General features: G+C 45.4%; 1 protein-coding gene across 2 annotated transcripts in view; it reads right to left on the bottom strand.

Annotated features, from left to right (window-relative positions):
* Positions 1-12,489, bottom strand: part of LOC120028263 (RNA-binding protein Musashi homolog 2-like) — a 323,422-nt gene that overhangs the window by 241,381 nt on the left and 69,552 nt on the right. For both annotated transcript variants that reach the window (XM_038973438.1, XM_038973439.1), the window contains exon 6: positions 11,118-11,210. In XM_038973438.1, the coding sequence (XP_038829366.1) occupies positions 11,118-11,210 (93 nt within the window). The remainder of the gene's footprint in view (positions 1-11,117; positions 11,211-12,489) is intronic.

Below are 12,489 nucleotides of genomic sequence, written 5' to 3'. Positions count from 1 at the left end.
AGAAAAAAAACAGAAAACAGAAAGAGAAAACTAAGTGAGAAAACTACAGCAGGTGATATTTCAACCCCTAATATAAGAGGATGAATGGGCCATTTTAAAGAATGCAAAGAGAATCTTGTGCTCGTATTAATAGACAGTGAATCTTTCTTCATGTCACATCTAAATGGGGTGTATCTGGGAGCAGAGCCAGTAGAGGTGGAGAAGCCTGCCTCATTGGCTCATCATTTTCTAACACACTTGTTTCATTACATAGCAGGAGGGGATAGAGGCAGCTAATTACATTCCTGCTTTACCTTGTCTATGTACAAATGTCCATTTTAAGAGGGAAAAAACTGTAATCTGATACATGTTAGTATTTGCACGTACAAAAATGATTTGCACTGCAGTTGGTATAATCATGTTGCTAATAAATAATACCTTTTGTGTGTGACGTCATGTGATGTCAATACAACAATGTCCTTGTTGCATTAATTGGTATATCATCAAAAAATAACTGGGCAAAAAATACAACGCTTTAAATTTCCTGCCATTTTATCGCTAACCTGTGAAAGTGCATTAACTACAGCCTATGGCCTTGTTTATCAGAGGCTGATGTGGATTGGCTGTGTGTGACAGTGATGTGGCCTTGTGACCAGTCGCAGTAAGAGCACCCCCTGGTCATGTTAGTTCTGTGTTCCCAGACCCAGACACAACACTGATATGGCCAAGGGTTGTCGTAGTCGACCTTGCTTCTCTTCTACACTCTACCCCAGGAAGATTCTCTTCACAGCAGCGGGAGTAAGAGCCTGAACGTTCGTTCCCCATTGTGTATGCTGGACCACTCTGACGACCGGCACTGTCATCACTGTTTTGCCCGGCAGGGGCACCCCTTGGAGTGGGCTCTGGTTTTGAAAGTTCATTAAAACCCACATAATGCGCTGGCATTTCAGTTAATTAGTGCACCGCCTGCTAGTCCTTCACCCCTTTCCTCGTGCACTTGACTCCTATGGGGAGAATGTGCACTAAGAGGAGAGCTCACCAAAACACATTTACATATAGCAGTACAGGAGCAGCAGACCAAAGACAGTACGTGTGTGTGTGCTTCCTGTTGTCTTATCTACTGTATATCTAGCCAGCCTGTGTAGATCTGCAGTATGTCATATTTTAATCTATGTAGCAATCTGTCTATCCACAGTATCTCAATTATACTAACTTGAAACTATTTATCAATGACAGTCTCTGGGTATATCAAGAATGGAAAGCAGAGATGAGATGAGATTCAGTGAGGTGCGGCAATGGACCAGTTCTCACATTCATGCCCTTAAAGAGATTGTACGGAATTGTAAGCACTTACATTTTTATTTCGTAACATATTGTACGAATTGGAATTTGTAACATATCAGACAAATTGCAGGAACATTTAAATATATGTATTATTATGTTTTTTGCAGGATGTAAAATATAATATGAAATGGATGACGTTGTACACAACTGTGCACAATTTACGGGGACCCGTTTTGGCTCGCGAGTGCTACTTTCAAAACTACTGGCTGAAATTACACAAGACCTTTATAACGCATCTTTAACACTTTGGACTAGCCTTTACTGATTAGCTAGCTACCATGCATCATTCTGTCATCGCTGCACTCCCATTCCTCCAAACCATATACATGTCTATTAAAACAGACCCTCCCTGCTGTTGTTAATATTAATTAGACCTGGCAAAAGAGAAGGTCTTGACAGTGAGTGTTTCATGGTGAACGCTCCTCCTAATATCCGTCTTGTCTTTTAGTCTGACGCATCAGTCGTGACTGTGCTGGAGCTGTTCCAATGCTGGGGCTCTGAAGCATCGTACCGCGCTGTACCGGCTGAGTCTGTGTGTGTTATACACTCCTTCTCCGCTGTGTAAGCACAGTAATTGTATATGATGTTCAATACCTTTGAGGCTTCATTAAGCCTTTGCATCAAGCTACAGACAAAAACAAGTCCTACCTTGCAAGGAGGGAGGGAGGGTGGGAGGGAGGGAGGGAGCGGGAAAAAAACAAGGCCATTTGCGGTGTTTTAAAAGTGCTTTGAGTGGGAGGCAGTTATTCCAATGGGAGACGGTGGTTTCTCTTTTTTCTAAATGAGCCATCACAGGCTGCCAGTGTGCACTATCCATGCTGTTGCGGTTGTACAATCAGAATGTGTGTGTTTGTGTTGAGGGGAGGTGGGATTGTAAGGATTAAGAAGCAACCTAGCATGATCATTTTCTTTCCCTCTTTTTCTTGTCAGTTTTCACGCTGAGAACTCAAATGTTGATTTTAACTTAGCTCCTCCACTCGAGGCGTTCACAGGTATATCTGTACAGTCTTAGTCCTATCCTAACTGTAAAATACACAACAATAGGACAGAAACAGAAAGCTCAACTCTTAAGGTCACTGCTCACCATAGCTTGAAATACAACACCATAATCGCGTTTCGCCTCAACTTTCGAGGTCGAGTGGAGCCTGAGAGGGAGCCCGTCACTCAAGCCAGTGTTTACTGAATGGTTCTCTGCAGCTTCACTAGAGAACCAGCCACCTGCTGTTCCTTACTGCCGGCTCCCAGCAGCAGAGAAAGAGAAAGAGCCAGGCGTTGCAGGTGTTCAGAGCAGCCTTGGCAGGGAAGGCTTATTTCAGCCTGGATATCTTGGATGCCTCCTTCCCCTGGTTGAAGATCACAGGTATAGGCCCCCAGGTGGAAAGTTATTACGAGTCCGGGACCGTCTCGGCAGGGCTTCGTGTGGCGCTGGTGGATAGGAGGAAATGCCATTTTGAGGAAGAACCTGTTTCTTTAAATCCTAATAGCTCCTCGGTCTGATTTAATTGGCACACTTCATGCCTGAGCTGATCGTAATCTGTTCTCTCCTTCAGGGCACTGCGAGACAGACGAGACAAGCCAATGCTATCTGACAGGAGGAGACTCACTGCGGAAGCCGGATAAGTTGAGCTCATCCAAAGCTCTGCCAGATCCCTTTGACAAAATCTTCAAAATGTGGGCAATCTCAGAGCAGAGAATGCTTTACCTTGTGTGCTTCAAACAGCCGTTCTCCTTCCTTCTGCATCACTCCACATTCCCCACCAATCACCAAAGATTGTCGTCCGCTATCTATATGAGATTTAGCCAAGTGAACGGGTGCCAGCAATCCATTCAATCTTCTTTAAACAGCTTGGGTCTTTGAGTAGAACTGACAGGTGTTTTATACCAATGACCCAATGACTTAGTTCTGAGGCAATCCCGTCTTACCCTAGAGGAATCTAGGAGGATTTACCGGTCTAAAGCGTTGCATGGACGCCAAACCATAACAGTGAGGACTGAGGGACCCTGAAACCCACTGACCAGGGGATCTATGGGTTGTAAAACCAAAGCCAAAAACATTTAGTATATCGACATCAAATAACAAGAGTGCTGAATTTTGTTCATTGGCATTACTTTTGTGGATAGGTGGTGAATTTCATAATTGCTGATAACAAACTATGAGGGACACAACCCTGACGACATCCATAAGACCTGCAGTCCTGCCCTCTCACCCACTAAATCATCTCAGAGCTCAGGGACTTTCAGGAGAAAAGCCATTAGTTAGGATGACCATTAGTGAGCTAGAATGAGTTTGGGGAATGAATGTGGACTGTGAGGGGCCATTTAATTTAATGGTTAATGACCTGATGAAAATCATGGAACAGGTTGAGTCTCAAACTACACCTTATTCCCTTTGTAGTGCACTACATTTGACCAGAGCCACATATGCACTACCCATAGATAGACTCTTAGGGTTTGACATTGAGGAGGACATTGCCCCTAAGAGCTGGATACAACTGAGGTGGAGTGCACACCCTCTGAATAGCACATAGCCTCCTAGAAGCTAGTACCGAAAGACCAATCATCTCTATAGGCTAACCCACACACGCAGGCAAGAAAAAGCAAAGGGACCTGAATTAGAATGGAAAACATCGCCAAGAGGCAACTTCCTATTCCCAAGTGAGCGTTTAAAACCCATCCCTCTTGACTACAGGAAACACTGCCAGTACCCAGAGCAAACAAAGGTTAGAGAGAATATTAAATCATTTGTCTTGTTATTTCTCTCTCTCCACTGAACGGGCAGGTTCAGTTAGCTCTCTCGCTCTCTCTTCATTCATTCTTTTCTACAGGCACAAGCCGTAACCGCCGGTGATTTCACCAGGATTAAAACCACAGAGCAGCCCAGCCCTGCAACCGCAAGGGGGAACAGAGCGGAGGAGGAGTCAGTTGGGTACCAAACAAACCTGCTTTACAGATCATTTACACAGTAAACTGTTAGAAGAGCTAACAGCAGCCAACAGCGCAGCAGTTCCCTGGTGCTGTGAACCAGTCATATAAGACATGTTAACCTTGTATTAAAGGCAAAGCCAAAATGGTATTCACAACCTGGTTCTGTAGGAGAATCACAAGGCCCTGGACTAAACAGCAAGCTGTTATTGGGCTGGCATGTGGCCCAGTGGAGGAGGTGGTGAACAGGTTAAGTCAAAGCTGACAGACCTCCACTATGGGGCCATCATTAAAGGTTGTGAACGGGTTAAGAGAGGTAAGGAGGTTAGCTGATACCCTGTGGGTCTGTGAGGTAGATGAAGCAAAGCCATTCTAACCCCCAAGAGGCAGAATCAACACAATTCCACAAATAACCTTAATTGAAATAATCAATTACTATTTTGACAAAAAAGGAAAATGCCCAATTCAAATATACGTTTCTGAATATATTCATTTCAAATCCTTCCTGGGCAGTATGAGGGGAGTGAGGACGTTGTCTTTGGTCTGTGCCCTCTGCCTTCTACTCATCTGCAGGAGAAGAACAAGGAGCCAAACTACAGCTCCAACTTCACTGTGATTACACAGAGGGGTGAGACAGCTCCAACTTCACTGTGATTACACAGAGGGGTGAGACAGCTCCAACTTCACTGTGATTACACAGAGGGGTGAGACAGCTCCAACTTCACTGTGATTACACAGAGGGGTGAGACAGCTCCAACTTCACTGTGATTACACAAAGGGGTGAGACAGCTTTGACAAACACTGAATCAACTGTGTTTTTAATCTTCACAAGGAGATTCAGTTTCACGCATTGACTCTGGGGCTATGAAGAGCATTCTGAGAGCTTATTAGGAATGAGTACACACACAGACACACACACAGAGGCTCTGGGTGACTCAGAGGAAAGCATCATCACAGAACTAATCCCGTGGACTGGAGAGGAGGAGTCTACTTCCCTCTTTCATCCCTCAGTAACCCCTAGAGATGAGGAGTCTACTTCCCTCAGTAACCCCTAGAGATGAGGAGTCTACTTCCCTCAGTAACCCCTAGAGATGAGGAGTCTACTTCCCTCAGTAACCCCTAGAGATGGAGTCTACTTCCCTCAGTAACCCCTAGAGATGAGGAGTCTACTTCCCTCAGTAACCCCTAGAGATGAGGAGTCTACTTCCCTCAGTAACCCCTAGAGATGAGGAGTCTACTTCCCTCAGTAACCCCTAGAGAGGAGGAGTCTACTTCCCTCAGTAACCCCTAGAGATGGAGTCTACTTCCCTCAGTAACCCCTAGAGATGAGGAGTCTACTTCCCTCAGTAACCCCTAGAGATGAGGAGTCTACTTCCCTCAGTAACCCCTAGAGATGAGGAGTCTACTTCCCTCAGTAACCCCTAGAGATGAGGAGTCTACTTCCCTCAGTAACCCCTAGAGATGAGGAGTCTACTTCCCTCAGTAACCCCTAGAGATGAGGAGTCTACTTCCCTCAGTAACCCCTAGAGATGAGGAGTCTACTTCCCTCAGTAACCCCTAGAGATGAGGAGTCTACTTCCCTCAGTAACCCCTAGAGATGAGGAGTCTACTTCCCTCAGTAACCCCTAGAGATGAGGAGTCTACTTCCCTCAGTAACCCCTAGAGATGAGGAGTCTACTTCCCTCAGTAACCCCTAGAGATGAGGAGTCTACTTCCCTCAGTAACCCCTAGAGATGAGGAGTCTACTTCCCTCAGTAACCCCTAGAGATGAGGAGTCTACTTCCCTCAGTAACCCCTAGAGATGAGGAGTCTACTTCCCTCAGTAACCCCTAGAGATGAGGAGTCTACTTCCCTCAGTAACCCCTAGAGATGAGGAGTCTACTTCCCTCAGTAACCCCTAGAGATGAGGAGTCTACTTCCCTCAGTAACCCCTAGAGATGAGGAGTCTACTTCCCTCAGTAACCCCTAGAGATGAGGAGTCTACTTCCCTCAGTAACCCCTAGAGATGAGGAGTCTACTGCCCTCAGTAACCCCTAGAGATGAGGAGTCTACTTCCCTCAGTAACCCCTAGAGATGAGGAGTCTACTTCCCTCAGTAACCCCTAGAGATGAGGAGTCTACTGCCCTCAGTAACCCCTAGAGATGGAGTCTACTTCCCTCAGTAACCCCTAGAGATGAGGAGTCTACTTCCCTCAGTAACCCCTAGAGAGGAGGAGTCTACTTCCCTCAGTAACCCCTAGAGATGAGGAGTCTACTTCCCTCAGTAACCCCTAGAGATGAGGAGTCTACTGCCCTCAGTAACCCCTAGAGATGAGGAGTCTACTTCCCTCAGTAACCCCTAGAAATGAGGAGTCTACTTCCCCGCTTCCTTCTCCAGCAGGGAATTGGGAAAAGGAGCTAATAGATTGAGTTAAGGATTCAACCATATTAAACAATGTACCTTTTAGCTCACTGCTTAGCTTTGGAGGCTCTGCTGTACTGTGCAGAGAATGTTTTTGGGGCAGAGGTAAAAGTCTGAGAATTCTAAATGGATTCCATTTCTATAAAGTCAGGTTCACACATTAGAACAGTACATTAAGATAAAACATTATATAACCACAAATAATAGTAATATGTCTGTTGTTTATGACAGGCCAAATTAAACTAAACACTGGGTTTGTCTGGAAGTAAAGTCCAGGTACAGTATCTCTGATGGCAGGTAACAGGTGAAAGGTTAGGTCAGAGCAGGATCAACAACCCAAGCAGGAATTGTTGCAGCTCAGCCAGATAAGTGCACTTTGTTTTGAGACAAACTCCAAGCCGATTATAACAAAGGTATGTATGGCTAATTAGCCTGCTCTGGGTGTTAACAATGCAAGAGGGAGGAGGGGGGCGGTGGGGTGAATGGGCCCCCCCTTTTCTGCTAATTTGGAAGATTACGCCAGGAAGTGGGTAGAGGTTAAGAGTGCCCCATTGCATAATCATGAAGATGAATCATCTAACTTGTGCCGTCCCCATGTTGTTTAGCCCCAACTGTAAAACTCCTGAGAGAGAATTGTTCACTTTGTCAAGACAGTGAAAACTGTATTAGGTTTATAACACTGGGTACAGCTAGCTGATAAAGCACTACTCTTGGAGGACAGAGGAAGGAGATTAATTAGTACCATATGCAAATAATATCCCAAAAGACAGTCACTCTGGTCTGAATTAAGACAATACATAGTGTAGCACTGAAAAGTAGATGAATGTATCTAAACAGAGGTGGTAGTGTCCCTGGTCCATTTAAACAGACTCATTCAGTACAGTACATCTAGCTTCCTGTAGCCTAGGGCTCCTCTGCTTAAGATGCACTTTGGGGCTGACGCATAGAACAGGGAGGAAAGGCCTCTCTTCTGGAGAGCACTCTGTCATAGCAGTACACACACACCGCAGCCTGCTAGGTCTGGGAGAGCACAGTCTGTGAGAAGACAGATCCTATGACCCTGGTTCCCCACACCACCTGCTTCCCACCCCCATGAAGCACACACAGCCAGCAGCACTCTCTGCTAATTGGCTAATTCTGGACCCGCACCAAACAAAATAGAAATGCGAAACACACACTGACACACGCACATACTGACACATACACTCAGACATTAATACACACACACAAGTGCACATGTGCACACACACAGGTATCAGTAGTGCTGACATGGGAATCATCAAGAGCAGGCTGCAAATGGATTCCCAGAGTTTACATTTCAGACAACTCACTTCCAGCCCCCCTCCTACCTCCCTCTTTCCCTCCCTCCATCCATCCCTCCACTTCTGACTTCTTCCCTCCATCCATCCCTCCACTTCTGACTTCTTCCCTCCATCCATCCCTCCACTTCTGACTTCTTCCCTCCATCCATCCCTCCACTTCTGACTTCTTCCCTCCATCCATCCATCCCTCCACTTCTGACTTCTTCCCTCCATCCATCCATCCATCCATCCCTCCACTTCTGACTTCTTCCCCCCAAAACACAGATGCTGTGCTTGGTACAGGTCTGCTCTCATTTCTCTGGGAGGACACTGGCTAATTAACTGCTTTATTCACTCAGATGGACTCCTCACTGACAAGCACGCACGCACACACACACACACACACACACACACCAAGAGAGGGGGCAATAGTGCGGGCAGACAGACGGGGCCCTGCGGCCATGGGTCCAGTCTGGTGACCTGGGGGGGGGCAGGGGGTATAGGGCCAGGATCCAGCCCCTCTCCGTCAGTCAGTTTGATTGGGCCTCCTCTAACCCAGGAGAGATGAGATCTAGAGGCTTCCAGGACAGGAACCATGTGGCCCGTTCCTTAATAACCTCTATGGGATGGGTGTCCCTAAACCGGGACGGTTGTTGCTAACGTGCGCTAATGTGACTAGAATGACGTTGTATACAACAGCCAGCTTTCCGGGACATAGACATGTCATATATGGGCAGAAAACTTTAATTATTGTTAATCTAACTGCAGTGTCCAATTAACAGTAGCTATTACAGTGACAAAATACCATGCTATTGTTTGAGGAGAGTGCACAACAACAAAAAACTTTTACCACGGCAACTGGTTTGATACAATCACCTCTGAAGGTAAATAATGTACTTACATTCAGTAATCTTGCTCTGATTTGTCATCCTGAGTGTCCCAGAGATAAAATGTAGCATAGTTTTGTTTGATAAAATTCATTTTTATGTTCAAATGTAGGAACTGGGGTCCACAGTTTGACCCCACTGCTGTCTCTGGCTCCACACCCACCCCGCCCGGCCATCTAGATGTGTGAAAGTAAGCGTATAAGGTAATGATCCCTCATGTATGACATTCCTGGGAGTGTGTAAGTTAAAGAAATTATTACCATAACATTTTTGTATGTTCTCTGTAGTTATGTACTTGAAAATGTATTAATTTACCAATTCGGCACATTTGGGCAAACTCCTGGCAGACTTGATACAAAATATTGTGCAGTAATGTAAATCTTCACTGGATCACACACTGCTGCCATCTGGTGGCCAAAATCCAAATTACACCTGGACTCCTATCTGAAAGTATGGCCTTTCTCATGCATTTCAAGCTGATGAAAAAAAATAATGTTTTTTTGGTTTGTATTATCTTTTACCAGATCTAATGTGTTATATTGTCCTACATTAAATTCACATTTCCACAAACTTCAAAGTGTTTCCTTTCAAATGGTATCAAGAATATGCATATCCTTGCTTCAGGTCCTGAGCTACAGGCAGTTAGATTTGGGTATGTCATTTTAAGCGAACATTTAAAAAAAGGGTACGATCCTTAAGAGGTCCAAATTCAAATAATTTCTGGGTAAGAATGAAGTACCTTACTGTGATTGTTCTAAATTAAAATCATTAAAAAATACAAAAATAGATCTTAGCAGAGAGCCATTTATCAAGCAAGAATTTAGCTAGGACTGTTTGTGAGTGGTTTGAGTGGGGCGGAGAAAACTGAAAACTAGCCGTTATTGGCAGAAAGGTTTGGAATTGTCGTTCTTATTGGTCTATTAACTAATTTACCGCTGGTGATATCACCAGGCAGGCCAAAACTCCATCCTGCCAAAACAGGCTGAAATTTCAGGCAGTCTTTTCAAACAGCTCTTACACTAAAAGTGCACTGTCATAATGTTAAAAATTTCCCAGTATTATTTCAACCTCAGTGTGGAAATATATACCCTGCTCAAAAAAATAAAGGGAACACTTAAACAACACAATGTAACTCCAAGTCAATCACACTTCTGTGAAATCAAACTGTCCACTTAGGAAGCAACACTGATTGACAATAAATGTCACATGCTGTTGTGCAAATGGAATAGACAAAAGGTGGAAATTATAGGCAATTAGCAAGACACCCCCAATAAAGGAGTGGTTCTGCAGGTGGTGACCACAGACCACTTCTCAGTTCCTATGCTTCCTGGCTGATGTTTTGGTCACTTTTGAATGCTGGCGGTGCTTTCACTCTAGTGGTAGCATGAGACGGAGTCTACAACCCACACAAGTGGCTCAGGTAGTGCAGCTCATCCAGGATGGCACATCAATGCGAGCTGTGGCAAGAAGGTTTGCTGTGTCTATCAGCGTAGTGTCCAGAGCATGGAGGCGCTACCAGGAGACAGGCCAGTACATCAGGAGACGTGGAGGAGGCCGTAGGAGGGCAACAACCCAGCAGCAGGACCGCTACCTCCGCCTTTGAGCAGGAGGAGCACTGCCAGAGCCCTGCAAAATGACCTCCAGCAGGCCACAAATGTGGCCTATAATTTCCACCTTTTGTCTATTCCATTTGCACAACAGCATGTGAAATTTATTGTCAATCAGTGTTGCTTTCTAAGTGGACAGTTTGATTTCACAGAAGTGTGATTGACTTGGAGTTACATTGTGTTGTTTAAGTGTTCCCTTTATTTTTTTGAGCAGGGTATAATCCGTAGGATGAATTTTCTAAATATTCAAACAAGGCCTTAGCGAGCCAGGAAAAACCAGGCCACTCAATCAAAACCTGGCTGTGTCTCTAATTTCTCTGTAAAATAAGGAGAATATTCAAACAATGCTAAGGAGAAGCTAAAACAGACACTTCAGAAGTGACGATGGAATCAGTCCCCCTACATGGCTGACAACTGACAAAACAGGTCTTATGGTACAAGCAGCAGGATATGACTACATGGGGGAGACTCATCTAAACAACCAGCCTCCACAGACAGTGTAGGAACCAGACACATCCCAGGAAATGAGTCTGTAGACCTCCTCAGATCTCTATTAGAGACTTGATGAGGCTATTGACTGCCAATTAGAGTGCCACAGAACATCCTCATCCGCTAGAGTCTATCATCTTGAAATGGCTCAGGACAAGAAGAGGACATCACTTCCAAATAAGCCTTACCTTGCCAAACTGTTCAAAATACAGCTTCACATCTTCAACTACTGTGTTCGCTGATAATCCTCCTACGAATACTTTCTTTGTTCTTGTGACCATCTGGAAGGAGAGAAAAAGGAGAGAGAAAAGAGATCAGCAACACGTGAAAGCATTTGAGGACAAATCTCAAGAGCATTCACTGTAAGGGCCCAGAATCATCGGTTGCCGAGTCTGAAGAGAGTGTCGAGTAGTGTAGCATGTGAGCTGCAAGTCTGCGCTCATTTGTTGGGGTGTGTGGGGACGTGTCCAGAGGGGTACCTGTCGCCAATGTCACTACCTATGCCAGGTCCTTCCCAAGGCCACACACTGAGCTTTGAAACTTTGACTTTCAAACATAAGAGGAGAGGAGAAAGAAGACAGGAGAGAAAAGAGCAGAGGAGCGAGAAGATAGGAGAGAGAAGAGGACAGGAGAGAGAAGATAGGAGAGAGAAGAGAAGGGAGAAAGGAGAGAGGAGTCAAGGTTAACACCCAGTGGGTCAGAGGAGAGAGCACATCTCTCCCCTTGTCCGCCACCACCCATGGTTGGACTACCCATCAGCACTAGTAACACATCCCGAAACAATGGATGGCCAAGTGCAGCCATGGAAACCATAAACATTGCTCACATTTATCACCCGCCATCTTTATGAGCAGCAAGCCAGCAGCACTTCAGTCTCCATCTCTCTCTGCCTTCCTATTCTCTCCATCCATCTGACATCTTTCCCTCCCTGCAGTTTCATCTGATTCCCTTGATAGATGATCTGCCTGTACGTCTTTCTCTCCAGTCATTTTCAGGCTGGGCTTTGCACTAGCAGGCTGCCTCAACTTGTCTGCTGAGAGTTAGGTTTTTTCAGCTCCTGCTGTCTTTATGCCTCCTGACAGGCATGTGAGCGCACGCGTGTGTGTGTGTGTGTGTGTGTGTGTGTGTGTGTGTGTGTGTGTGTGTGTGTGTGTGTGTGTGTGTGTGTGTGTGTGTTTCATGGCTGAAGGGATCTCTCAGGCCCTGGAACAACGCAATTACTCTGTCCATTTCTCTCCACTGTGACACCAGACAACAGGCCTTCCATCTTCCCCCTCCTCCCTCCATCCCTACCCTTCTACCGTCTCTTTCCATCTCCCCTTCTCTGACACCAGACAACAGGCCTTCCATCTTCACTCCTCCTCCTGCCTTCCTCTATCCTTCTTACTGAATACTCTCTCTTCCTTTCTCTGTCCCTTTCTCTCCTCATATGACTGCTGACTCCCTCCTTCTACACATTAGAATACAGGCTGCTGGTTAGAACAGGCTTTCAGAGCAACTCTTAGAATAAATAGTTTGAAGCAGCAGCTGCAGTGAAGACTGACTGCAGTAGTTCAGCAC

Source organism: Salvelinus namaycush, chromosome 34 (genome assembly GCF_016432855.1).
Source record: "Salvelinus namaycush isolate Seneca chromosome 34, SaNama_1.0, whole genome shotgun sequence".
Classification (NCBI taxonomy): domain Eukaryota; kingdom Metazoa; phylum Chordata; class Actinopteri; order Salmoniformes; family Salmonidae; genus Salvelinus; species Salvelinus namaycush.
Note: the sequence above shows the minus strand (reverse complement) of the source record. Positions and strands in the feature narration are given on the sequence as shown.